The 24431-nt window shown below is 44.8% G+C and overlaps 1 protein-coding gene across 1 annotated transcript in view; it reads right to left on the bottom strand.

Annotated features, from left to right (window-relative positions):
* Positions 1-2074: 2074 nt before the first annotated feature.
* tshr (thyroid stimulating hormone receptor) overlaps positions 2075-24431 on the bottom strand; it is a 31777-nt gene continuing 9420 nt past the window's right edge. Inside the window, exons 4-13 of the mRNA XM_080790849.1 lie at positions 18837-18911; positions 17958-18032; positions 16798-16875; positions 15646-15714; positions 14254-14331; positions 7949-8137; positions 6522-7035; positions 5848-6095; positions 5039-5345; positions 2075-3256 (exon numbers count right to left, since the gene is read on the bottom strand). Coding sequence (XP_080646975.1) covers positions 2702-3256; positions 5039-5345; positions 5848-6095; positions 6522-7035; positions 7949-8137; positions 14254-14331; positions 15646-15714; positions 16798-16875; positions 17958-18032; positions 18837-18911 — 2188 coding nt within the window. The 3' untranslated portion in view covers positions 2075-2701. The remainder of the gene's footprint in view (positions 3257-5038; positions 5346-5847; positions 6096-6521; positions 7036-7948; positions 8138-14253; positions 14332-15645; positions 15715-16797; positions 16876-17957; positions 18033-18836; positions 18912-24431) is intronic.

Here is a 24431-nt window from a genome sequence, read left to right as displayed (position 1 = left end):
AAAAGTAACAGTTTTGGACATATGAGGTTTCCTCCCAACAGAGACGATTAAAAAAAAGCTACTACTGTATCTTCCAATCTTCCCTGAAATGATCCCCAGTTTTCCAGGAACGTTCCCCTAACTGATCATCCAAATATTTCCTTTAAAAAAAAGAAAGTCACCCAACAAATGAAATACACCATATGTTAACCAGCTGTCACTGTGTCCTTAGTGATACTCAAACTCCGGCCTGTGGGCCTGCGGCACAATTAATGTCCTCAAAGTCACCCATCCAACAAGCTTTAAACTGACCAGGTTGGACCTTCCAAATTCCGACTTTATCGGCAGACTTAGCAGGCAGGCAGGCAGACAGACAGACAGATGCAGACAGACCTACGACAAATGTTTGTTAGTTTTATGGAAACAGTCGTTTGTGTTGAATGTGCTAATTGCACGGAATTATTAAAAAGAGAGAAATGTTTGATTACAAATTGTGTAATTGACAGAATAGAAATGGAAGGCTAAGCCATAAAAGAATACACATTGCACTTGTCTTTTCATACATAATGTGGAATTAAAGCAAATAAAATGACAACATTAATGTTGTCATTTTATCAACTGGCCTCGTGCCATTTTTGTAATGTGGCCGAAGGGTTCAGCTATTTGATTAGCCCAACTCGTAATTTAGTAGTTAGTTCAATGTTGCCTCCTGCTCAATTTGCTTTTAAACACTTTAACCCAAGGCATTCCTATTTTGGGCACGTCGTACATGGGTGAACATTTTGTAAATATTTTCTAAAAATAGTCAATCACATATTTATCAATAGCAGAAGTATGACATGGAGCTTAAGTGGTTATTAAACACAAGACATGGGGAAACTATCTTATGTGATTGTATAAGGCTTATACAATCACATAGAGATAGTTTTGCCTTGACTTATTCTATAAGTCACTTGCTTCCATAAGGGGTTGGAAAAATACTGTAATGCTAGTCAAAACAACGATGACATTCCAAAGCATAGAGAAAGGTTTCTGTTGTTATCATAACTGCCGTTTCTAGGAATGTGCAAAATCTAAATAATGGTTGTTTGCCTTTGTAATTATTAGATTGGATTGTCTCGGCATTAGGGTATATTTCTGGAGATTCTTTTTTTTTTCTCCCTTTGGATCACTTTACAATAATTTGTAACAATTTGTAACAATTTGTAACCACACACACACACACACACACACACACACACACACACACACACACACACGCACACACGACAGGGCCAGCCTATAGAAAACCCAAAGTAGACAAAATGTTTAATGAATCTAGGAAATACAATATATTTTTGGTGCAGGACTAAAAGTCACATAGAAGTACAGTTCAAAGAGTCCACTCCCTTTGTAAAAACACTCATGTCTGCTTTTCACATCACAGCTACACTGAAAGTGACGTGGATATGTATGTGGAGATATTGTGTCTTTACGCCCCCTTATATACACTTATATTATTATTATTTTATACAGCTTGAAATAAACAGCTTTTAAAACAAGGTAAGATTCCCATGGGTAATGCATTTCTATGCATAGATCCCCAAAATGCAGTTATGTATTTACATTATGTACAGAGGTGCTGGGATGCAGCGTTTTCACTGTGAAGTCCTCCAGACGTAGACTGTCCTTGTGTAAAAAAAAAAAAAACTACGACAACAACCCATAAATAGAATGCCTCAGAAAATGTCTTCTTATCACTCCCACACTGGGGAATGTAATGTTTTACTAATAGCATCATGTCCTCAACTCTATTCTCAATGCCAGACTGAGCCTATTCAATTCAATATACAATTAATATATATATTTAAAATAAATATTCTGTTATGGTTATATATGGTTATATGGTTATTTTATTTCTCTCTCTCAAAGTGACCTTTTTTTTTTCATTACAAAAATACTCAGAATAGAAAAGAATAAAAGTGTGATTAAAAAAATCTCATATTTCAGTGACACATGATATCCACTGGAACCGTAAAATCATAACAGGCGGAATTGTGAAAACAGATGAACTCGACCTGAAATTCACAGCAGCAACTCCCCCCCCCCCCTCCCCAGTTAAATATACTACCAGATCAACCTACAAACGTTTCCAGCTTTGATTTCATGCTCCTTTCCCGCTTTGACCAGTCCTGCTGCGCCGTACAGGCCCCCTGGTGCCATGGTTTGGGCCCACAGTCTCACACATGTGTCCCCACAGAGCCAGCCTCAGCCTCGTACTGGACACTAATGTCTCAGAGGCAGCGTGCCCGGTCATGTTCTTACTTGCCCAAAGGTCAAGCCCACTTACTTGCCCCGAAAAGTAAATTGTCCTTTATAAAATGATATAGTAAAAGTTGAATTACTGTTCAATTTAACACTTTTCTTTTTACTTACTGGGGCTGTGCGAAAACAAATGTCATACCTAATTTTCTTATGCCAAATACCTACATACTGTAGCTATGAATATGACTGTGTTCACACTTGTTGTTTTATATTTGTAAGTGGATTATAGGTAAGCCGTGCTCTTATTTTACATTCCACAGAACAGTCTGGCCACGTTCAGGTGTTTAGACAGATATTCTCGTGTTGTGTTTATAGACGGTTGCGTCCCCTCTCCAACGAGCACTTGCCCGGTCGGTCGGGGCAACCTGAGCGCAAACCTCCACCTGCCCCGAAAGTCAACGCCTGCAGTTCGTTCCACTCACTGTTGGCACGCAGTAATAGTATGTCCAGAGCAGTCCTGCTGGTGGTGAATGGGCACCTCCTCCTCCACCTCCTGCGTGCCTGTCCCACCTTTCCTCACCGTGTCCCTGTCCCTGCGACCCTGTTGCCACGTCCCGCCGCTGCTGCCCACCTTGGACGAGACGGTCTGGCCCCTGAAGAGCTGCGCCTGCCGCTGGCACAGGCCCACCTTGCTGAGCAGGATGAACACGTCCCCGCGGAAGGCCTTGGTGAAGATGGCGTAGAGGAAGGGGTTGGCGCAGGAGTTGAGCGGGTAGAACAGCACCAGGAGGATCTTGGAGTTGGACACGGTGATGAGCGGCCGGTCCAGCACGGCCGACATGGCGTAGAAGGAGATGGGCGCCATGCACAGGAAGTCGGTGAAGATGAGCACGGCCATGCGCTTGGCGATGTTGGCGTCCGTGGAGCGGGAGCGGTGGTGCGGGTTGCGCACGGCGCAGTAGATCTTCACGTAGCACGCGCAGATGGCCAGGAACGCCAGGATGTTGAGCACCAGCACGGACACGATGTACACCTGGGTAGAATATGATGGACCACATCGTTCAATAACTAACGCCCATATTCAATAATGTTGTGTTGATTTCGTTGACTAATACTAAGATGACTACTATTTCACTGACGAAAACTAAATGGAAACGAAACTAAGCTATGATGACTAAGACTAAATATACTGACAATTTCGTCAACAAATAAAAACTAGACTAAAATGTTAGGAAGGGACTAGTGGACAAAAGATCCAGTATAAGTAATTTTACACTGGGTTTGAATGCTGACAATAGCTGCGACGCGTTGTTAGCTTGTAGATCTGCTATTTTCAGCAAGACATTACGACGGCACCGAGACCCACCAAAACATTCCAGGTAAAACTAAATGAAGCTTCATTCCAAAGACCATGACTAGACTAAAATAGAAATTTGCTGGCAAAAACAACACTGGACCACATCATAGAATAACTAAATTAATTAGCAAATTCAATAATGTTGTGTCTGTACAAAGTTCTATGCGCTCTTGTGTATAGGCCTGATCTATAGGCCTCATCTGACATATAGGCCTGATCTAATTGTGCAATAGAACAGTAATCTACTGTTCTATTTCAAATGCCACCTGGGGTGAGGAGGCCGACAGCCTCTGAAGCCGTACAGGATGACGTGTCAATACGGATTATGATGTCCTTTGTTCCACATGGAGATCACAGGACCACTGGGTTCTTCTCTCTTCCTGCCTCGCCGTATGTTTTACAAATCAAGGACAAACAACTGCAAATGACTCGAGTTGATCAGACGGTCTCTATGGTGTCTAACAACAAGTGTTCCGTCTCTTGGCCGGTCTATACGGTGGCCGCTGTTTGCTCCCGGCCGGGCCACCTACTGTACGCAGGCTGTATTCTGTCTTTGTGCAATTAATGTAACTTGAGAATTAAATCTCCTATTCTGCGGCTGCCTTCTTCTCAAACCTTCTGTACCATTTTAGCCCTAAATATATCATCTTTTGTACAGGAAGGAACACTGTAAAAGTAACTAAATACATTTACTTGCGCTTAAGTACAATTTTGAGGTATTTGTACTTTACTTGAGTATTTCCAATTTCCAGTACTTTTACTTCACTATACATTTACCGTATTTGAAAACCTTAGTTACTTTGATATTATTACAAAGCATACATTAAACACTTCAGCCCTACAGTATATACATTTCGGCAAATTTGTATACATCTAAACTTGTAATGGGACATTCTGCATAGAGAGCACTTTCTACTTTTTGTACCTTTTGTAGTACATTTTGATGCCAATACTTTTGTACTTTCACTCAAGAGCATTTTTAATTTCCGGTCTTTTCCTCGTAACAGAGTTACAGTTGAAAATATATGGCCGAGTGGTCCAGGCGCCTAGGCTGACAGCAGTGGCGGAAAGTTCTTATAACGGCAGGGGGTTCATGCAGCCACGCCCCCTCCCCCCCCCCCCAGCGGTGGAAAAAAAACGAGTTTTTTTTCTTTTCGGTTGGTACCTTATTTACAGTTTGTTAATGAACACAGTGTTTCAGTTCGAAGAACGAAGAACACATTAAATTGTTTCAGCAACATTTCAACATGATCAATGATAAACAGTGGGTTCAGTCGCGCCTTTGCCAAAATGCCAGGGGGTTCAGTCGTGCCTCTGAACCCACGGAGTTTCCGCCCCTGGCTGTCGCGGGTTCGAGTCCCAATCCCGACGACCTTTGCTGTAAAAAAACTATTGTAATCTATCAAAGGCAAAACCCCCCCCCAAAAATATATACCACTCAACACATAAAGTAGGTACCTGAGCCACGGTGGACTGGGTGTCCATGGGCAGGCAGATGCTGACCCTCTGGTAGCTGCTGACCCCGACCAGAGGCAGCAGAGCCAGCAGGAGGCAGAGGAGCCAGCCGCCCAGCATGACGGCGGCGGCGTGGGCCAGGCGCAGCTTGCGGTCCAGGCGCATGGCGAAGGTGATGGCGTGCCAGCGCTCCAGCGTGATCACCGTCAGCGTGTAGACCGACAGCTCGCTGGCGAACACGGTGAAGAAGCCGGCCAGGCCGCAGCCGGGACCCGTCTGCCAGTCGATGGCGTGGTTGAAGTACTCGGACCTGCAGGTTGTGTGAAGGCCCGGTTTAAGGCAACGGATAATGAATGGCTAGGTCAGACATGGGCGACCGGCGGCCCGGGGGCCACATGCGGCCCCCACCATCACTTAATGCGGCCCGCAGGTTAATATCCCAACATTGTTTCTTGTTTATGTCCAATGTATTTGTATTTAGTTCAGAAAGTTAACATAACTATACTAAACCTTTGAATTAAAAAATAGCAAAAAAATCATTCAGGATTTCAATTCAAATATAGCAAAAATAGCTGATCTACAAGCTCAAAAAGTGGCGCACTGTGACACGTTTTGAGCTTGTCCCATTGGCCGTGGGGCTTAGTGTCCCATATTGGCCGCATATAGGGCTATAGTCTCCCATTGGCTCATGAAAATCCCGCCACTAGACCACGTGACTAGACGAAGAAAGTCCGATCATTGATCAGCTCTGCAAGCCGATAAAACACGAACAAAAAATAGAACATCCCCCCCAAAGCCAAAGCCCTTCCGACCTGGTGTGCAGGTCCACGGAGGCGATGAGCAGCAGGTAGATGCCCATGCACAGGTCGGCCGTGGCCAGGTGACACATGAGGAAGCGCGACACGGACAGCTTGTAGTGGCTGGTGAGGATGACCAGCAGCACCACCACGTTGCCCAGCACGGCCAGCAGGCTGACGAACCACACCGACACGCGCAGGAAGCCGAAGCCCATGATGTCCTCGCACGGGTTGAACTCGTCTGGCGCCGGCGTGCACGTCACCTACAGTGGTGGAACAAAAGTATATATATATTTTGTACTTAGCACCTTGAGGGCTTTAAATTGTTTAATCCAGCATTCCCCCCCTGCTTAATATGCTAAACCCGCTATTTGTTTAATGTGTTTAATTCGCCGTTTTAAAATAATTAAAAAGTAAGAGCGGATTTTTTCCCGGACCTGGTGATGAGGCGTTGCGTTATGATGACGAAACTGGAAATCAAGCCATCCTCTGGGCTGCTAGGGCTTCTGGGAAAATGAGCCCAATGCAAGTGGACGGGCGTTTGTTTGGACTACAACATACTGTGGAGGCTATTGCAGTTTCGCATTGTAATGGAGGCCTGTTTTTCCCATCAACAACAAACTATCTGACCGGCTTTTCGTATTCAAAGCTGCAAATACTTCTGGTTTTCAAGGGGGTCCACTGCTCACCTCCTCCTCCTCCTCACACACCACGTAGTCGTAGCGGTTGTCGAAGTCCTGGCTGGTGTCCTGGGGGTTCTTCAGGGTCTCCCCGAAGCCCACGTCCTCGTCTGGCTGGCCGCCAAAGTAGGCGTGATAGTGGAAGTCCCCCCGTCTCCAGTCCTGTTGTTGGTGCGGCGGCGGCGGCTCTCTGACGTCGCTGGACTCCTGGTCCTCGGGGGCCGCTTCGGAGGCGCGGACGCTCCCCTGGAGGGACGGCAGCATGCGGAGGAGGGGCCCCGGGGCCGCTTCGGAGGCTCCGTCGCCCCCCTGGAGGGACGGCAGCATGCGGAGGGGCCCCGGGGCCGTTTCGGAGGCTCCGTCGCCCCCCTGGAGGGACGGCACCATGCGGAGGGGCCCCGGGGCCGTTTCGGAGGCTCGGTCGCCCCCCTGGAGGGACGGCATGCGGAGGGGCCCCACAGAGCGCTTGTGGTGCTGGTGGTCGTAGTACGCGGTCAGGTTGCAAATGATGTACTCCCGGAATCTGGAAAAACCAAAAACGCACGCATTATTCAGTTTGGATAAAACCAGTGGTGGAAAAAGTACCCATGTTTTCTTTTTACTTAAAAGCAACGTAGAAATATATCTATTACAAGTATGGAATTCTAAAATGACTTAAAAGTATAAAAGTATAAAAAGATATAAAAGTACTCGTATAAAAGTACTCGTTATGCAGAATGTCCCATTTCACAAGTTTTCAAATGTATAAAAATTCAAATAGCGGAAATGTATACGGCTGAAGTGAAGCTGAAAATGTTACTTCATTGAAAGTACAGTAAATGAGGAATACGGCACGCCCCAAATTTAGGCAAGTTAATGGAAAGAAAAAAAATCCGACGTAGACTAGACTGGTCTGCAACACATGCCCTCCTGAGCACCCCGTGGCACAATCAAATTATTTATATATCCAGCTAAAGTAAAATGATTCCTGTTTTGAGAGAGTCATTATGAGTCTGGCACGGCCCCCTTCCTACAATAACAGCCTTGAGTGACAGTAATGACGGCAGCTTGGTAAGAAGTTATAGGTAGACGCGTCAGCGAGTTGATTTAATCCTCGCCAAGGTCCACACCATAATAAGTGCAGCTGCCGCTATTCACCGGCGCATTGTGCATTAATCATTATGAAATGCACAGACTATGCAGGCGCATCTCACTGACTGCTGTTTACTGTGTAGTATGCGCCATGTTGTTTACAAACGGCAAATGAATTTGTAGTCTGTCACCTGCCGTGTTTCCTCTGTCGCCTCAAGACAATTAACAGATTCTAGTGCGTTTCCTAGCAGCACTGGTGGAGAATATAAATCATAGACTAAAGCTTTGTTTTTTAGGAGTGGGTTTCATGGGCCCTAGCTTAACATAACCCAACGTTCTTCTGGCCAGCTGTGCCCGCTGCTCACCCGCGCTTCTTCTTGAGGTTCTTGAAGGCACAGCAGTGGCTGGGGTAGGTGAGGTCAGCCATGGTGAGCTGCTTGAAGGTCTTGATGGGGGGCAGCTTCTTCAGGGCCCAGGCCTGGCGTGCCATCAGCTCCCGGAGAGACTCCATGCCTGCGGTAGGCAGGGAGCTGATCGCTGTCAGGGACACGTCTCTGAGAGAGAGAGAGAGGGAGGGAGGGAGGGAGGGAGGGAGGGAGGGAGAGAGAGAGAGAGAGAGAGAGAGAGAGAGAGAGAGAGAAATGATTTAGACAGTGAGCGCAACAGTGGAGAAGGGATATAGAAAATGACAAAACAAAAGATCAGATGTAGGGATTTCACAGGGGAAACTGACCAATTGACAAATTCAAGTGTTCTATGTACAGATAAAAGCACTGATAAAAGCACATCCTGTGAGAGACATGCTGGGTTTGAGCGGGTTTGTAGGGGATCTAAATTTAATCCAATTAAGCTCCAAAGTGGAAATACATATATACAATTGAAATTAATACAGAGATGATGTCAAGTTAACATTATTGAGTATAAAGGCTCTGTAGTATACGGGTTGCTTGCCATTGAGAACTAATCTTCAATCTAACAAAGCATTGCAGTTCTTGTCCGTGAGCTACACCCACTGTGTGTGATGGCGTATACAGTTAATCACATAAAGGTTCCGTATAAATGTAAGCGACGCTTTTTGATTAAGTATATGAAAAGGTCGGGAACCGATGCCGTAAGCGATGCTTTTTGATTAAAACAAAGTGTTTGTTAAAACATTGAAGCTCTCTAGACTATTCCGATAGTAATCATTAATGCTAGACTGTTTATTCAGTAAAAAGGGTCTCCCTGTCTCTCCAGATATATTAACCCATTCTGAACGGGAACCCATTTTGTTGTTTAGCATCATGTTATGCTTTAGCTATTGAAAAATAGCAGATCTACAAGCTCATAGCGCGCCACCGAGTGGCGCGCTACGAGCTTGTAGGTCTGCTATTTTTGAAAAATCGAAGAACGACTGACATTTTTAAAATCTGATCTCAGGTCAGAATGGGTTAATCAGACCAGTGTGTGTCCAGTGGAAACCTCGTATGAATCTGATCTCAGGTCAGAATGGGTTAAATGGAAAATATGTTTTCAGGGGGGACACCAATGTCGTCCCATCGGCAGAGAGAACCCATTTATCAGCTTAAAATTGATGGCGTTCCAGTTCCAATTTCCTGCTCATTCCTTTGTTTCATCACTTCCAATTTATTTAGTTTATCACAAACGTTTCACAGACCATTGCATGGACATTCTCAAAATAGGGATGCTAGGTTGGAAGTGGTTAAGCTATTAGTTGTCCTATGATATGATAGGATTTATTTATGCATTTATTTATTTAGCAGCGTGTTTCACATTGCAGATGATCTCATGACTCCAAGTCCAGCTGACTATATCAAAGTTGAAGAGAAACTTGTTTTATTGGCTGCATTTCAACCAACCACTGACAGTGCAGTGCAGTGGTGTACAGTCACTTTAAAAATAAATGCTGATCTACAAGCTCACCATGTGTCACGATGTGATGCTTTGTGAGCTTGTAGATCTGCTATTTTCAAAATATGTTTAATCATTTGAAATGTTGGCCGATAGTACTTTCTGCTTTTGGTACTCTAAGTATAGCCTACATTTTGATACCAATACTTTGGTACTTTTTACTATAAAGTCAACTTCTACTACTAAAGTGCATTTTGAATTCAGGACTTTTACTTGTTGTAACAGAGTAGTTCTACACTGCAGTATTGATACTTTTACTTAATTAAGTACAACACGTGAGTAGTTTTTCCACCACTGCAGAAGTAGCCTCGGAAACCCAGACATTTTACTACGTCTCTATCACAGCAGGTTGAGACACGCACGGCGCATCACTCTCCATCACTGTCGTGGACGGACAACCTGACCACGTGACCCCTTCCTTCCTTCCTTCCTTCCATCTGTTTCCGCACAGAATAATAAGACCCTCCGATCCGTTCGTTGTCATCTTTAAGCAATTACACACGGCGGCCTTTCTTTTCTTGTGCTCGCCTCGAGGAGCGCCGGCCGGCTGTGCCAAAGCCAGCTCAACCTGACTGGGACAGACACAGACATGCATGCTCTCAACCTGACTGGGACAGACAATCACATGCTCTCAACCTGACTGGGACAGACAATCACATGCTCTCAACCTGACTGGGACAGACAATCACATGCTCTCAACCTGACTGGGACAGACAATCACATGCTCTCAACCTGACTGGGACAGACACATGCTCTCACCCTGACTGCATGGGACAATCACATGCTCTCACCCTGACTGCATGGGACAATCACATGCTCTCACCCTGACTGCATGGGACAATCACATGCTCTCAACCTGACTGCATGGGACAATCACATGCTCTCAACCTGACTGCATGGGACAATCACATGCTCTCAACCTGACTGCATGGGACAATCACATGCTCTCAACCTCACTGCATGGGACAATCACATGCTCTCAACCTGACTGCATGGGACAATCACATGCTCTCACCCTGACTGCATGGGACAATCACATGCTCTCACCCTGACTGCATGGGACAATCACATGCTCTCACCCTGACTGCATGGGACAATCACATGCTCTCACCCTGACTGCATGGGACAATCACATGCTCTCAACCTCACTGCATGGGACAATCACATGCTCTCACCCTGACTGCATGGGACAATCACATGCTCTCAACCTCACTGCATGGGACAATCACATGCTCTCAACCTGACTGCATGGGACAATCACATGCTCTCAACCTGACTGCATGGGACAATCACATGCGCTCAACCTCACTGCATGGGACAATCACATGCGCTCAACCTCACTGCATGGGAAAATCACATGCTCTCAACCTCACTGCATGGGACAATCACATGCGCTCAACCTCACTGCATGGGACAATCACATGCTCTCAACCTGACTGCATGGGACAATCACATGCTCTCAACCTCACTGCATGGTACAATCACATGCTCTCAACCTCACTGCATGGGACAATCACATGCTCTCAACCTCACTGAATGGGACAATCACATGCTCTCAACCTGACTGCATGGGACAATCACATGCTCTCAACCTCACTGCATGGTACAATCACATGCTCTCAACCTGACTGCATGGGACAATAACATGCTCTCACCCTGACTGGGACAGACAATCACATGCTCTCAACCATGGGACAATCACATGCTCTCAACCTCACTGCATGGGACAATAACATGCTCTCACCCTGACTGGGACAGACAATCACATGCTCTCAACCTCACTGCATGGGACAGACACATGGGGGCCAGCATCTCCCCGCAACAACACAGCTGATTGGTTTATACACAGTGGTGGAAAGTAACTAATTACATTTATTTAAGTACTGTACTTTTACTCCACTAATTACTGATTTGACGACATTAGTTACTAGTTACTTTGTAGATTTTTATTTTTTTATTACAAAGCATACATTAACCACTTCAGCCCTATATACATTTTGGCCATTTGAATAGCAGAACTACAAGCTCACAATGTGTCGCGATGCGACGCATTGTGAGCTTGTAGTGTAGATCAATGATTTGTTTTACTCTTGGTGCTTTAAGTGCATTTTGATGACAATAATAGCCTACATTTTGTGCTTTTACTCAAGTACATTTTTAATTCCGGACTTTTACGTAACAGAGTATTTCTATATTGCAGTTTCGACACTTTTATTTAAGTAAAACGTGTGAGTACTTTTTCCGCCACTGGTGGCACGCACGCACACATGCGCACGCGCGTGCACCACCTTCTAGAGGTCAGACGGAGGGCGAGTGCTCTTCAATTTCCTCCAGATTCGTTATTCTATCATCGTATCTCTAAAGGTCATCGCGTTAGCTAAATAATGTAATTAAAACAAAGCCAAAAGCCAAATCTATTTCTTAATCGCATACTATCGTCGTTAAGTGTCGGTTGTTGTATTTATTGTTTTTGTGCTCATTTGCTCTCCCAAACAGCCTTGTCCCTCTGCGCCCTTTTATCTCCTCACGGGGGAACATTGTGTGAGGCGCACACACACACACACACACACACACACACACACACACACACACACACACACACACACACACACACACACACACACACACACACACACACACACACACACACACACACACACACACACACACAGACACACACACACACACACACACACACAGAGAGACACATGTAGACGGAGAGAGACAGCCATGACTGCCGGTCTGATTTTGTCATTCCCAGATGTTTGGCCCATGACCTCATCATCATCATGGAGGTGACCTCACCCCGAACACGTTCGTTCCCCTGTGGAAAACGTGAACCGCAACAAGGAGCACATTTTACCCAAAGCAGCAGACACTCAACACTAACGGCTCCAAAGCAGCAGACACTCAACACTAACGGCTCCGACCGCACGGAGCAGACACTCAACACTAACGGCTCCGACCGCACGGAGCAGACACTCAACACTAACGGCTCCGACCGCACGGAGCAGACACTCAACACTAACGGCTCCGACCGCACGGAGCACGATAACTGCAGGTTCAAGACTCCTGGCAGCCAAACGGCTCGTAAACACAGATATACACAGGGTTACAAACGCCGAGATGAGAAGACTACAGTAATAAAGAGAAAACCAGCGGTGGTGGAAGAAAGGCTTTGCTTAAGTAAAAATAGCAACTACAAAATACAATATATATATATATATATATATATATATATATATATATATATATATATATATATATACAGTGTATGCAATTAAGTCGATCAGCTATTTTTGAATAGCCAAAGTATAAAATAGGACTCAACTAGTTATTTGTATTAAAGGTATCATGACATTAATTTATTATTATTATTAATTATTATTTATTTTTCGTTTTTCTTTTAGGTTTTATGACCTCAATTACACCCAAAGAACCTCAACTTTGAAACATTCAGTGGATTTTCTGTGGTCTGGAGTTTTCTCTGGGGTTTGGAAGCCTTTTGAGCTGCAACGAAAACAGGCAAAACCAGTGAAAACAGTGACATCTGCTGGCTAATCCCATTGACATGTATGGGATTTCACAAATCGGCAGGAAAATCAGAGCACTTGTTTGAGCCAGAAAACCCCAGACCACAGAAAATCTATACTGAATGTTAAAAGTTCAGTTTTTTTGGGTGCAATTGAGCTCAGAAAACGTTTAAAAAAATTAAAACTTTTTTTAATGTCACAATCCCTTTAATAATCTAAATCTTCAACGATCTAGTAACTACATTTCCAAATATTTGCAGTGGAGTAAACAGTACATTATTTATTTGCCTCTGAGATATAGTGGAGTGGTAGTTTAAACTAAGTATTAAAAAAGGAAATACTGGAGTAAAGTAAATGTACCTCAAGATTTTACTCAAAGTAAAAAGTACAAATGAATCCCCCCCCCCCTTAATTCCCTCTCTCATTCGCACACAACCGCGCGGTTCCATGATTTCCCGCGGCTAACGACACATGCAGCTGTGGAGCAGCGATTTGTGTCACTTTGATGATGTACGCTATCACGTTTCTCCAGACATTCTTCTCAACCAGTCTCTGGGTGAGAAAGACATGGGAAATATGATTTATGACTTATAGCTATGAATTAGAAAAGAGAAATCTCTCTAGGTCGTCCTCAGACGAGCCTTCCATCGTCGCCTCCAGTCGTCCCGGTTCTCCATACATCCGGCCAGAAATCAATTGTGAATTGTCCCCCCCCCCCCCCAGCGCCACATGCAATCAAATCATTATAATAGTGATAACATAGAGAATGTCTAGAATTTGGTCCTTATTGTGCCCTTTAAACAGGCCTTTAAACCAATGTCTTTAATTAAGATTATGATGTAGCCTGGGCACTTATCTTTTTTTACTCTATTATTGTAGGTATATTCAGTGATTTCATGCGTGATGTTGGCCTGTTGCGTGTCCCCCCCACTGTAGTGCACATCTTGTTACCGGGGCAGACCGGGGCGTTTATAAGATTGTGATGTATAGTCTGGACACTTATCTTTTTTTACTCTATTATTAAAAGATTATTTCTGTGTAATTATCTAATTTCCTGAACTACTACTAGGCCTATGCAGCTGTGTCAAATCTAGTCAAACAACTTGTTTTGCATAATTGAACCGCACCTGACGCCTAATCACCAAAACCACGAGTATAGCTACACGTACACAGATATAGTCAAAGCAATAAGGCCAAAATAAATCTTTACCCTCTCGGGTACTTACAGAAGTATGGGCCCGCTGATGGTACCGGCGAACGCCTTGTCGTCCATTTTGGTCAGATATTTGTTCCTGTGAAGGTACCTGCGGGGCAGGAACACACAGATTGGTGGTTGGTAGTATTAAGGGGAATATAAGTCACACTTATAACATTTCAATCAGGACCGAGTGGACGCGAGGCACGGCCTGATAATATTTTCACGTGCCTCCTCATCACTATGCCTTCCTGTGTTTATTTTCTCTCGTTTTCACGGGGGGTGAAGCACTACGGCGAAAATTACGTTGTTGACTCAAGGTAGATAACGGTGGTGGTGTGGGGTGGGGGTGCCTCTAAAACACGCTGCACCTTCACTACATATCCCCCAGAATCCCTTAAATCCAATAAGGATAATAGACCTGTGAGCGGAGTGTTTGTCTTGGTCAGGGCGCGCCACTGGGATCACTTCTCCCCTCAGAGTGTGCCCCGGCGCCAATGCAAACACCCGTGTGGTAAGACACACTAAAGTGACTGAGCAAAGGGCTAATTAGGCCCCCATAAGGACCCGGGCTGTGTGGAGGTGTTGTAAAAGAGAAGAGGGGGGGAGGGGGGGGAGGGCTGGTTTAATAGCATTAATATCTCATATCCTGACCATTCAGGGCTTGGGACCCAGAGGTGTGGGGGGACATTCGTCAGACCTGCAAGCACACAGATTGTAGATCTATACTATTTTCGGCGGAGGGATTTGGACCAGTGGTGAAAAGACTTGAATGTAACAGAAAGTATGCTTTGTCTTTTGTGTTTAACTTTAGAGATTAAATCAACTCCCTCCGAGTATGACTGAGTTCTAGGTTTAGTGGATGGAGATTGTTTTGTTGTAGGACTTCCTCATAACCACTTCTGGAGACTAGTTTGTCCCGTGAGAGCTCCACCATGGAGGAAGACCGCTGGGTTAAGCAGACTATAAGTACATTTGAGATGGCCGGCGGTGACCCAGCCGTGCTCCCACTGGGAGCGTGGTTGTAGCGTGGTTTTGTGCGGAAAGGGATACGCATGCCAGATGTCAGAAACGGTTTAATCCAGGCAAGATACCAAACTACTTAATTGTTGGGGAAATAGACAGAACACGATGCTGCTGTGATGGACTGATTTGCTGTATGCCAGTGAAAGATATCCTCATTCCTTCATACAACTAAAAAAGAAAAAAAGGAAGAAAAAGAAAAACGTCCCCAGAATTGGCTTCATGGACCGTCATCAAAACAGTTTCAGAATACATATGAAAATAGCACTATCACCATGTCTGGATTAATCAACAACATTTTATTATTTTCTGTCAGTACTTTTCAATTCAGTTCTGTTACGAATATACAGGTTCTGTTGTTGAACAGTGTTGAGGCACAGTAACAAAACATGAAACGTACACTTGGTCCAGCTTGGTCCCATTAAAGGCATGATGGTGGATCTCTGTGAAGCCGTTCCCGTACAGCATCCTGGGAGCAAACAGGGACAAATTGACATAACATGAATTGAAATGAAAAGCAGCGGCGAAAAAATCAATTTATTACGGTATATCTGATAACCATCTATATAGAAATGAAAGCTGTTTTCCCATCAGTTGCTATTTTTAGGGTGTGGCTCTGAAAGAGGATAAGCTATAAGTGTGTGTGTGTGTGTGTGTGTGTGTGTGTGTGTGTGTGTGTGATATCTCGGAAACCGGTGGACCAATCAGCGTGCGTGCGTGCGTGTGTACATATCTTCGTCAGCACGTCATTGGTGATACAGTGGAATGAGTTGGCCTGACTTATAATGTAGAGATAGAAAATTATATCAAATGGAGGTCCTCTGCCTATAATGCATAAAAAACTAAGGGGTCCTTGAAATGAATGAATGAAATGAAATATTGAGAAACACTGTCATAGACTAGTGACATCATGAAGTCATGCCGCCATTAGATCTCGGTCTTTATAACTTTTAATCTGCACTAAAAATAGAAGCGCTCCTCAGCGGAGGAGGCCACTTATTGCACTGCTGAGGATTTAACTCTCCTTGCTCATTTCTGCAGTCATTAACGCAAGAGTTCCTCTACCGCGTTTATTCTGTTTATGACATTAAATCCTTCCAACCGTAAACCACTCGAATGTGTAACTGCTTGTTAGCCTTAGTCCTAAGAGTCTCTGGCCAAGGTGGCCCATAACTTGGCAAATATTTACGAGGGAGGGAACGGGGCCAATTAAACTGTATAGCTGTGTGTGTGTGTGTGTGTGTGTGTGTGTGTGTGTGTGTGTGTGTGTGTGTGTGTGTGTGTGTGTGTGTGTGTGTGTGTGTGCACGCGTGCGTACATGTGTGCGCGCATGCATTCGAGAGATTAGTTTACATGGTTGCATATATACTATCTTTGCTTTTGGACGTGCCGGTATGTGTGTTTGCATGTACTTGTACACACATTCAAGGTTGCATACTACCTTATTTCTTTTTTAGCCCTGTGTGTGTGTGTGTGTGTGTGTGTGTGTGTGTGTGTGTGTGTGTGTGTGAGAGAGTGTGTGCGTGTGCGTGTGTGTGTGTGCATATCTCACGCCGTCAGCACGTCATTGGTGATACCGCGGAAGGAGTTGGCTGGGATGTGGGTGATGTAGGGGTGATCAGTGATTTCCCTGCAAGGCAACAGATGACAGACAGCAGCAGATTAAGGGGGAAATGAAGTGCCGATGCAAACACAGACGTTTGGTCTGGGCCAGCGATCAGCGCTGCATGGCGAAAGTAACCAAGTACTGTTCTTAAGTGCAATTTTGGTTCTTTTTACTTAAATATTGTACTTTTTACTCCACTGCATGTTGCTTTGCAGATTTGGATATTAATAATTAAAAAGTAGAAGATCTACAAGCTCACAACGTGCCACAATGAGGTGGTTAATGATCATCATTAAATAATTATAATTCGATAATATATGCTATATTTGATTATTTTGGACATTCTGAGTATAGGCTACTTTTACTTCTCCTACTTGGGTATATTGTGCCTCTAATAGGGCCTAAACTCTTGGAGCACCACTTGTCCCAGTGGTGGGAAGGACAGGAATGCAGCATTGATGAATGCTCTCTCCAGTCCGGTGGCAGGAGAGCCAACGTTAACCACATCATGATCCCTAAATGTCTCTATTCTGGGGGCAAACATTAGGCAAACTATACAAGCTTGTGTGTCAAGTGAAAATGATTTTTATATTTTTATATTAAAATATATATATATATATATATATATATATATATATATATATATATATATATATATATATATATATATATAAATCTTCTATACCGATTCACATCCATAGGATACAGTCAGTGTCTGCACACTCGTGAGAAATGAAATAGTTATCCAGTTAGTACATTAATATTATTACACCTCTGAGGGATGAACCCAATAAAGGTCTAATGCGTTTTTCATCTTTTATTATGCTGTAATGCCAGCAGCAGCTTCCACTCTGGACGTGCACAGACATTTCTTATTGAAAATGTTTCTATGACTGTTCACCTTCCAGATATACATAGCACAGACAGAAGTAGTCTCTCACACTCCGTGCGTGCGTGTGTGCGTATGTGTGCACGTAAGAGAGAAAGAGACACACACACACACACACACACACACACACACACACACACACACACACACACACACACACACACACACAGAATATTGAAAATGTTACATAAAGCCAAGTGCAGTAACTGCAACTTACAATATGAAGTTCATGTCATTGGACTGGATGTTGCTGAGGTCGGGGAAGACTTTCAGGCCAGTATTGAAAATCCCCCTGAGTGGAAAAGGGATAAGAGTCATGGACAAAGAGTTCTGTGTTGCTTCTTGGGTTTCATCCTGAATAATGATATATATCTTTCTGCTCTTGGTTTTAGTAAAAGGAGCCAAACTTCTAAAATGTGTGTCACAAACACCGCAGAGCGCACGGAGGTATAGCACAATAGCGTCTGCACTCACACTTCATTCGAAAAATAAATCATATTCAACTTCTAAAGTTCAACGCAACTCCTGTTTGCAAAGATTATAATTCACTCACGGTCTTAGTTCTATACTTGGCTGGCGCTTATTCTAAGAGATTAGAACGGAGGTGACTTCAGGCTGTACAAAGTCAGTCGACATTATCCATTTCCTAAAATGATAAATAAACTGGATGGCGTTAACAGCGAAGCATAATTTCCCCCACTCTAGGTAGCAAATCCTACATTAATGCACAGTTGATGCGTCGAACAAGATACGGCTCTGGAAAAAGTGGTTTAATGTAACTCTTTCTGAAATCAGAGCGTACCACAACATGAAATTTAAACTCGACTCAGTCTTTGCCAGTACTGGCAAACGCACCGCGAGCTGCTAGGATCCCGAATAGATTATAATGGTTCAATTATCTGTCTGGGCTAAACATTTTGAAGGGCAAAGTCCCATTTCTCTGTCCTTAGGTTTAAGTATCATCAGGGTTTCAACGCCATGATAGGTGTAGTCTAACAAGGAGTATAGTGGAAGTAGAAAATATTTGGAATAAAAAGGAATTTTCTCTTCAACTACGGTTGAAAAAAAACCCTACTGTTTTGTAGCAGTTACTTACAAGTACTTGAGGTTTGGGAGGCTCTTAAAGGCTTCTGGATCAATATAGGTCAGTTTTTTTGCGTTCCGTATCTCTCTGTGAAAACAAATGGATAAACAAAAGACATAAAAAGCTTAATTTATGCCTGGAAAGCGTGTGCCATGCAGTCTAGATGGAGAAACAACAGTAACAGTAACTCATGGTAACAATGTTATTGGAAGTATTACTTGCCTAACATCGCTGAGTCACATGCGGGCAGCATTGTACACAGTACATTATACACTTGAAAATGCAGATTTGATTCACACACACAAAAGTAGATCCCTTTCGTGTTTGCTACAGGTCAGAGGAATGCCCCTATAGTGCACCGACATGGCCAGTGTAAAACACAAGCATTAGCACATGGCGATGTGCACGAACGTGCGTGCGCATTGCTTGGACATCGAAAACTGCTGACACCGAATGGGGCAAAGGTGCGTGTCTCAGACAAATAGACAGGGGGGAAAACTCCTGCGAGCACGCTGCCAAGGCCGGAAGTACGGTCCAATTACCATTTCATTAGTGTGTTTACTCCCGTCCACACCGGCTAGGCCCGAGAGAGAGAGAGAGAGAGGACCAGGGCCCGGCAACCCTGCACCGATCTTCTGCTTTTACAACCCATGTGGTGCTCTGGAACGTGGGCCCATAGCTGGCACCTCTTCACACACCTGGCAGCAAAACCGCACCCAACAACTCAGGAAGACGGGCATGTCGGGGCCAGTGGAAGTTCCCGTAGTGTTTGTGTGTTGAGCCACCCTGCTGGTGGAAAAAGAAACCTCATATCTCCGAAAGCCGCACAACCTCTAGGGCTGTGCTTGGAGGCCTCATATCCCCCTTGGCCAGGGAAGGAATTCCCTTTTGGATTAGACCGTAGATGTTTGGCTATCCCGTGTGTGGGACACCTGGGCTTGAGTTCGGGTTGCTATATTCTGGGGGCTTCTTGTCCCAATTGCGTTTCCTGGTAGGAGGAGGTGATGTGCCTAAAGGGGGTACATTTCGCGGAGTATGTAGGAGTAGAAGTCCATTGATTGATTGAATAGTTTATTAGACAGAATGTACCAGTAAGACGCCTGCAGGGGCTGGCCATATACAGTATGGAGCGTATCTTGAGTGTACAGGGTGTGATGAGGTCAGATCAAGATATGGAATGTCAGAACAGGTCAGCTCCATATATGGAGATCTAAGGGTGGCAGTGTGGGTGGGGTATTGAATATACAGGGTTTGATGAGGGCCCAGATATAGGGCCAGGCCGGGCGCGGCTGCACAAATAACTTTGGGGCAGGCAGTTTAAATGGACAGGTATCAGTCAAAAGGGAGACATCGAAAAGGGAGGATGGATGGGGAACAATCAACATATGGAATGTCAGAACAGGTTCTGAGTCTGACATATGATCCATAATACTAATTGATGACATCAGGGATCTCCATATATGGGCTTAATTGTGACAGCAGGTCGCATTTATTGTTTATCTCCATCCCTGATGATGTACCATGTACCATGTACTGTATTGGGAATGGATTTTGAGTTATACACTGACTGACTGATGGGAAATGCATGATTCCATACTTAAATGTGACCTTTGCGGCTATATGCACACCGAATAATGCTTCCTAGTTCCTTCTCTGTTCCATTTAGTGTGTGCAGTGGTTCTCAAACGTTTTAATTTCAACTTAAGGACCCTGATACTCTGAGAGTGTAGAAATGGAACCAAATTGACCTGTAAAGGTCCATTTGGTTTCCATTCGTACACTCTCAGAGAAACACAGCTGTTACGGAGCCACTGTGTTTATTGTTTTTTTTTTCAACCTGTGGTGCTCAATCACTCAATCACAGGGATTAGCTCCCGCTGCCCGCAAGGGCAGTTGTCTCTGATAGGTCAGTAATTCGAGGTATCTCTGCTCACGGAAAATGAAAGCAAGCGTATAATAACACTATGTCATCATACATTTCTACGGGGTGTAATCTGTCACGGAGAGCGTGTTGCCGATGCAAAACAGCTGGTACAATTCACTTCTCCTTATCCTTCAAGCTATATCCAAACGACACACCATGAGACAAAGAGTATTTTAAGAAGGGGCTTTACACCCTGCTATGTACTAGGTCTAAATTTAAGTTGTAATGTACCGTATGCCTACTTGGAACTATTACAGCTGGTGCGACCCCTAAACCACTGGTAGCGTTTAATTTATTGGACTTTGAATTAACCCATTCTGAACGGGAACCCATTTTGGTGTCCACATCATGTCGTGCTTTAGCTACTGAAAAATAGCAGATCTACAAGCTCAAGCTACGAGCTTGTAGGTCTGCTATTTTTGAAAAAAATCAAAGAACGACTGACATTTTTAGAATCTGATCTCAGGTCAGAACGGGTTAATCAGACCAGTGTGTGTCCCAGTGGAAACCTCGTATGAATCTGATCTCAGGTCAGAATGGGTTAATACTTTGTGGACATAATCTGGAGATCCACGTGGGAACGTGGGCGTGGCTCCAATGTGGCCAGCCTCAGCCTGTCACGTCAGTCATCGTTGACGTCAGTCATCTGTCACACATCTGTCATATGATATCTATGTCTGAAACCTAGATCTATCTATCTAGGTTCAAGCCTGATCAATGCTATATATGCACACAGAATAATGCTTCCTATAGTTTCCAAGCCGCTTCTCTGTTCCATTTGTATACACTCTCAGAGAAACACAGCTGCTACAGGGCCATTTGGCTGCGGCTCACCGCTCCAAGAGATGGGTCAAATGTGCGGAGAACAAATTTCACTGCGGTAACGTACGTGTGTGACAAATCGTACGACTTTGACCTTTGGAACACGCTCAAGGAGACCCACTGGTGTGTCCAGTGAGCCAACGTGCACAATAGCAGAACCCTGACTCCGTTGGACCAGAATGGAACTGAGACTTCATTAGTATCAGCGATAACACCTGTTATCCCAAATTCTAGACGGTCAGTCAGTATAGGTACACTGCAAAACGTCCTCTATTATATTAATGCTGCAAGTTAAAATATGAAGAACGGTGAGAGGAACCTTTTTCAAGGCATTGTTACCTGTTACAGAAGATTTGTTTGTGTATAAGGTTAAAATAGTTGTGCGTCGTCATTAGGTTATAATGATGATTATACGTTTAGGCCTGGGTTTGGTGTGGTTAAGGATCAGAGAGGGCCCTTAGCCAATGAGATTGTGTGACTTCAGTTTGGGTAGCCATAAAATACTTGGGAGTCGTTGGGACTTTTGAATTGCGTTGAACCACATGGGGTGCGTGCCAGTGCAGGATCATTACTCTTTTCTTTTAGGAAAACTAAGACATTTAAATGCTTAACACAAAACTGAGAAAAGTACAAATATGTGGCTGATCCAGTGCGTTTGTTAAAAAACACACAGACAGACAAACAGACCCTCTTCTATAGATGGCTCGCCTCTGAGGAGCGACGCTGTGAAAAGCGGCGCTCAGACAGACAGAGCGGGAGTTACGGGAGGTTCGCATGTCTCCCCCTCCGGGCTGCACCCCCCCCCCCCCCCCCCTCCGGGCTGCACACGCACAGCCTCGGCCCTGCAGCGGCGCGGATCCACATCTGGTGTCCGCCGCAGGCAGCCCGACAGGAAGCAGAGCATTAATTTGTGTCTGACCCCAGAAGAAACCTGAGAGAGATGCCATTATCTGTGGAATGGCCCTCCACCACCATCATAGAAATCAGTGGGAAATTGGCACTGGAGGTGCAGCGAAAAACAAAAACAGAGACCCAGCCCTCCCCACATACTATAGCGAGGTTCGCTCTCGTTATCTCTGTCTGTGTTTTCTTAACTGGATTCGAGGGTGCTAATGAGCAAAACGGGGATAACAAAGGCTAATTAACAAATCACGTGCTAAGCCAAGTCTCTATCTCACACACACACACACACACACACACACACACACACACACACACACACACACACACAGTCACACACACACACACACACACACACACACACACACACACACACACACACACACAATTACACTGTTTATAGGACACCGTTACTGGTCACGACAGCTTGCAGTGAATTATGTGAAGTTCAACGAGCTGCAGACAAGTAAGAAATGATGTGTGGTCGACGTCGACGCAGCAACTCCTAGTAAATCTCAATCCCATAATTGAGCATATTGCACGGACCTTCCCCCCCCCCCCCCTGAGATACTTGAACAAGAAGTTGAGCACGGAGAGCAGAACCACATGTTGGTTGTGGTTTAGCCTCACATTTCTAACATGGGTATTATCATTATGATTATGTCTGTTTCGACCGACACTGATAGCTATAATGCATGGACCAAATCCAAGCCACGCCATATTTTACATAGTTTACACAGTAATCTAATCATATTAAATCCTATCAGTATCAGGATCTTATCTGATCTTATCTGATCCTATATCTGATCTTATCTTACTGGCACTGCAGTCAGCCCAGCCCAGGTTGTCCAACCAAAAGGATGATTTCTGAATCGCATGGACTGCTTCCGAGTGTCGAGCGGTGTTATTCGGAGTGCATGTCAGATGGACGGTATCTTTCCACTATGTTTCCATCAATGCATTCCATTTGCTGTCATCGAGATTCAAAGTCGAGCTGTATTTCTTTCTCTTCACTGCGCCACGGGGGCAGCTCCGAAATGTTGAATAAAGTGCATGCCCTCAACCTTTTTTATATATAATTTTTATCCCACAATTTTGCAACCCATTTTTTTCACCCAGTGCCAATTATCTAATGTAATCCTGGGTGCTACACTTCCTCTGCCAACCTGAGGGGGGCAGTGGACTGACCTCATGCTTCCTTCTATGCATGAGGAGTCCAAGCTGCTTCTTTTCACCTGACAGGGGAGAGTTACCCCGGCCGGACGTAGCGTGTGGAAGGAACACGTTATTCCGACCAGTTCCTTTCCCCTCCATCAGGCGCCCCGGCTGGCCAGGGGGAGGTAGTTTAGAGATCAGGATTATACTGCACCTGTGAGGGTACCTATACCCTAGGGACAGGGCTGAAGTGGAGGCTAGCCTGAACCGTGATCTCCACCAAATATCAACCTGGGGAGATCGATGGAAGACCACCTTCGAACCATCGAAGTGCAAGTCCATGACCATCTCAAGAAAGAGGATCCCATCACAGCTGGACCTACAATTCAATGGGCACCGGCTCTCCTCCACAAATGAGCTTGACGTCCTGGGTGTCAAAATAGACCCCAAGCTGTCCTGGTCGAAACACCTGACCAAAATCTCCATCCGGGCCGGTCAGAAGTTGGCAGCACTGAGGAGAGTGGCCAGTAAACTCACCACCGAGAGCCGTGCAACGGTCTACAAGTTACAGGTCCGCAGTGTCATGGAGTACGCCTCACTCACTTGGATGAGTGCCCCACCGACACATCTTGGTCTGCTGGACAATATTCAGAGGAAGGCCCTCAAAATAATTGGAGTTGACCAAGACACTGCCAGTACGACACTTTTCATCGACAGCCTTAGCCACAGAAGACACGTTGCCGCCGCTACAGTCCTGTACAAAATGCACCCCCCCCCACTGCCATAGGGACCTCCAGGACATGCTC

The sequence above is a fragment of the Protomyctophum bolini genome, assembly GCF_963924005.1.
Source record: "Protomyctophum bolini genome assembly, chromosome: 19".
Taxonomy (NCBI): Eukaryota; Metazoa; Chordata; class Actinopteri; order Myctophiformes; family Myctophidae; genus Protomyctophum; species Protomyctophum bolini.
The sequence above is the reverse complement of the archived record's forward strand: the minus strand, read 5'-3'. Positions and strand labels throughout refer to the sequence as shown.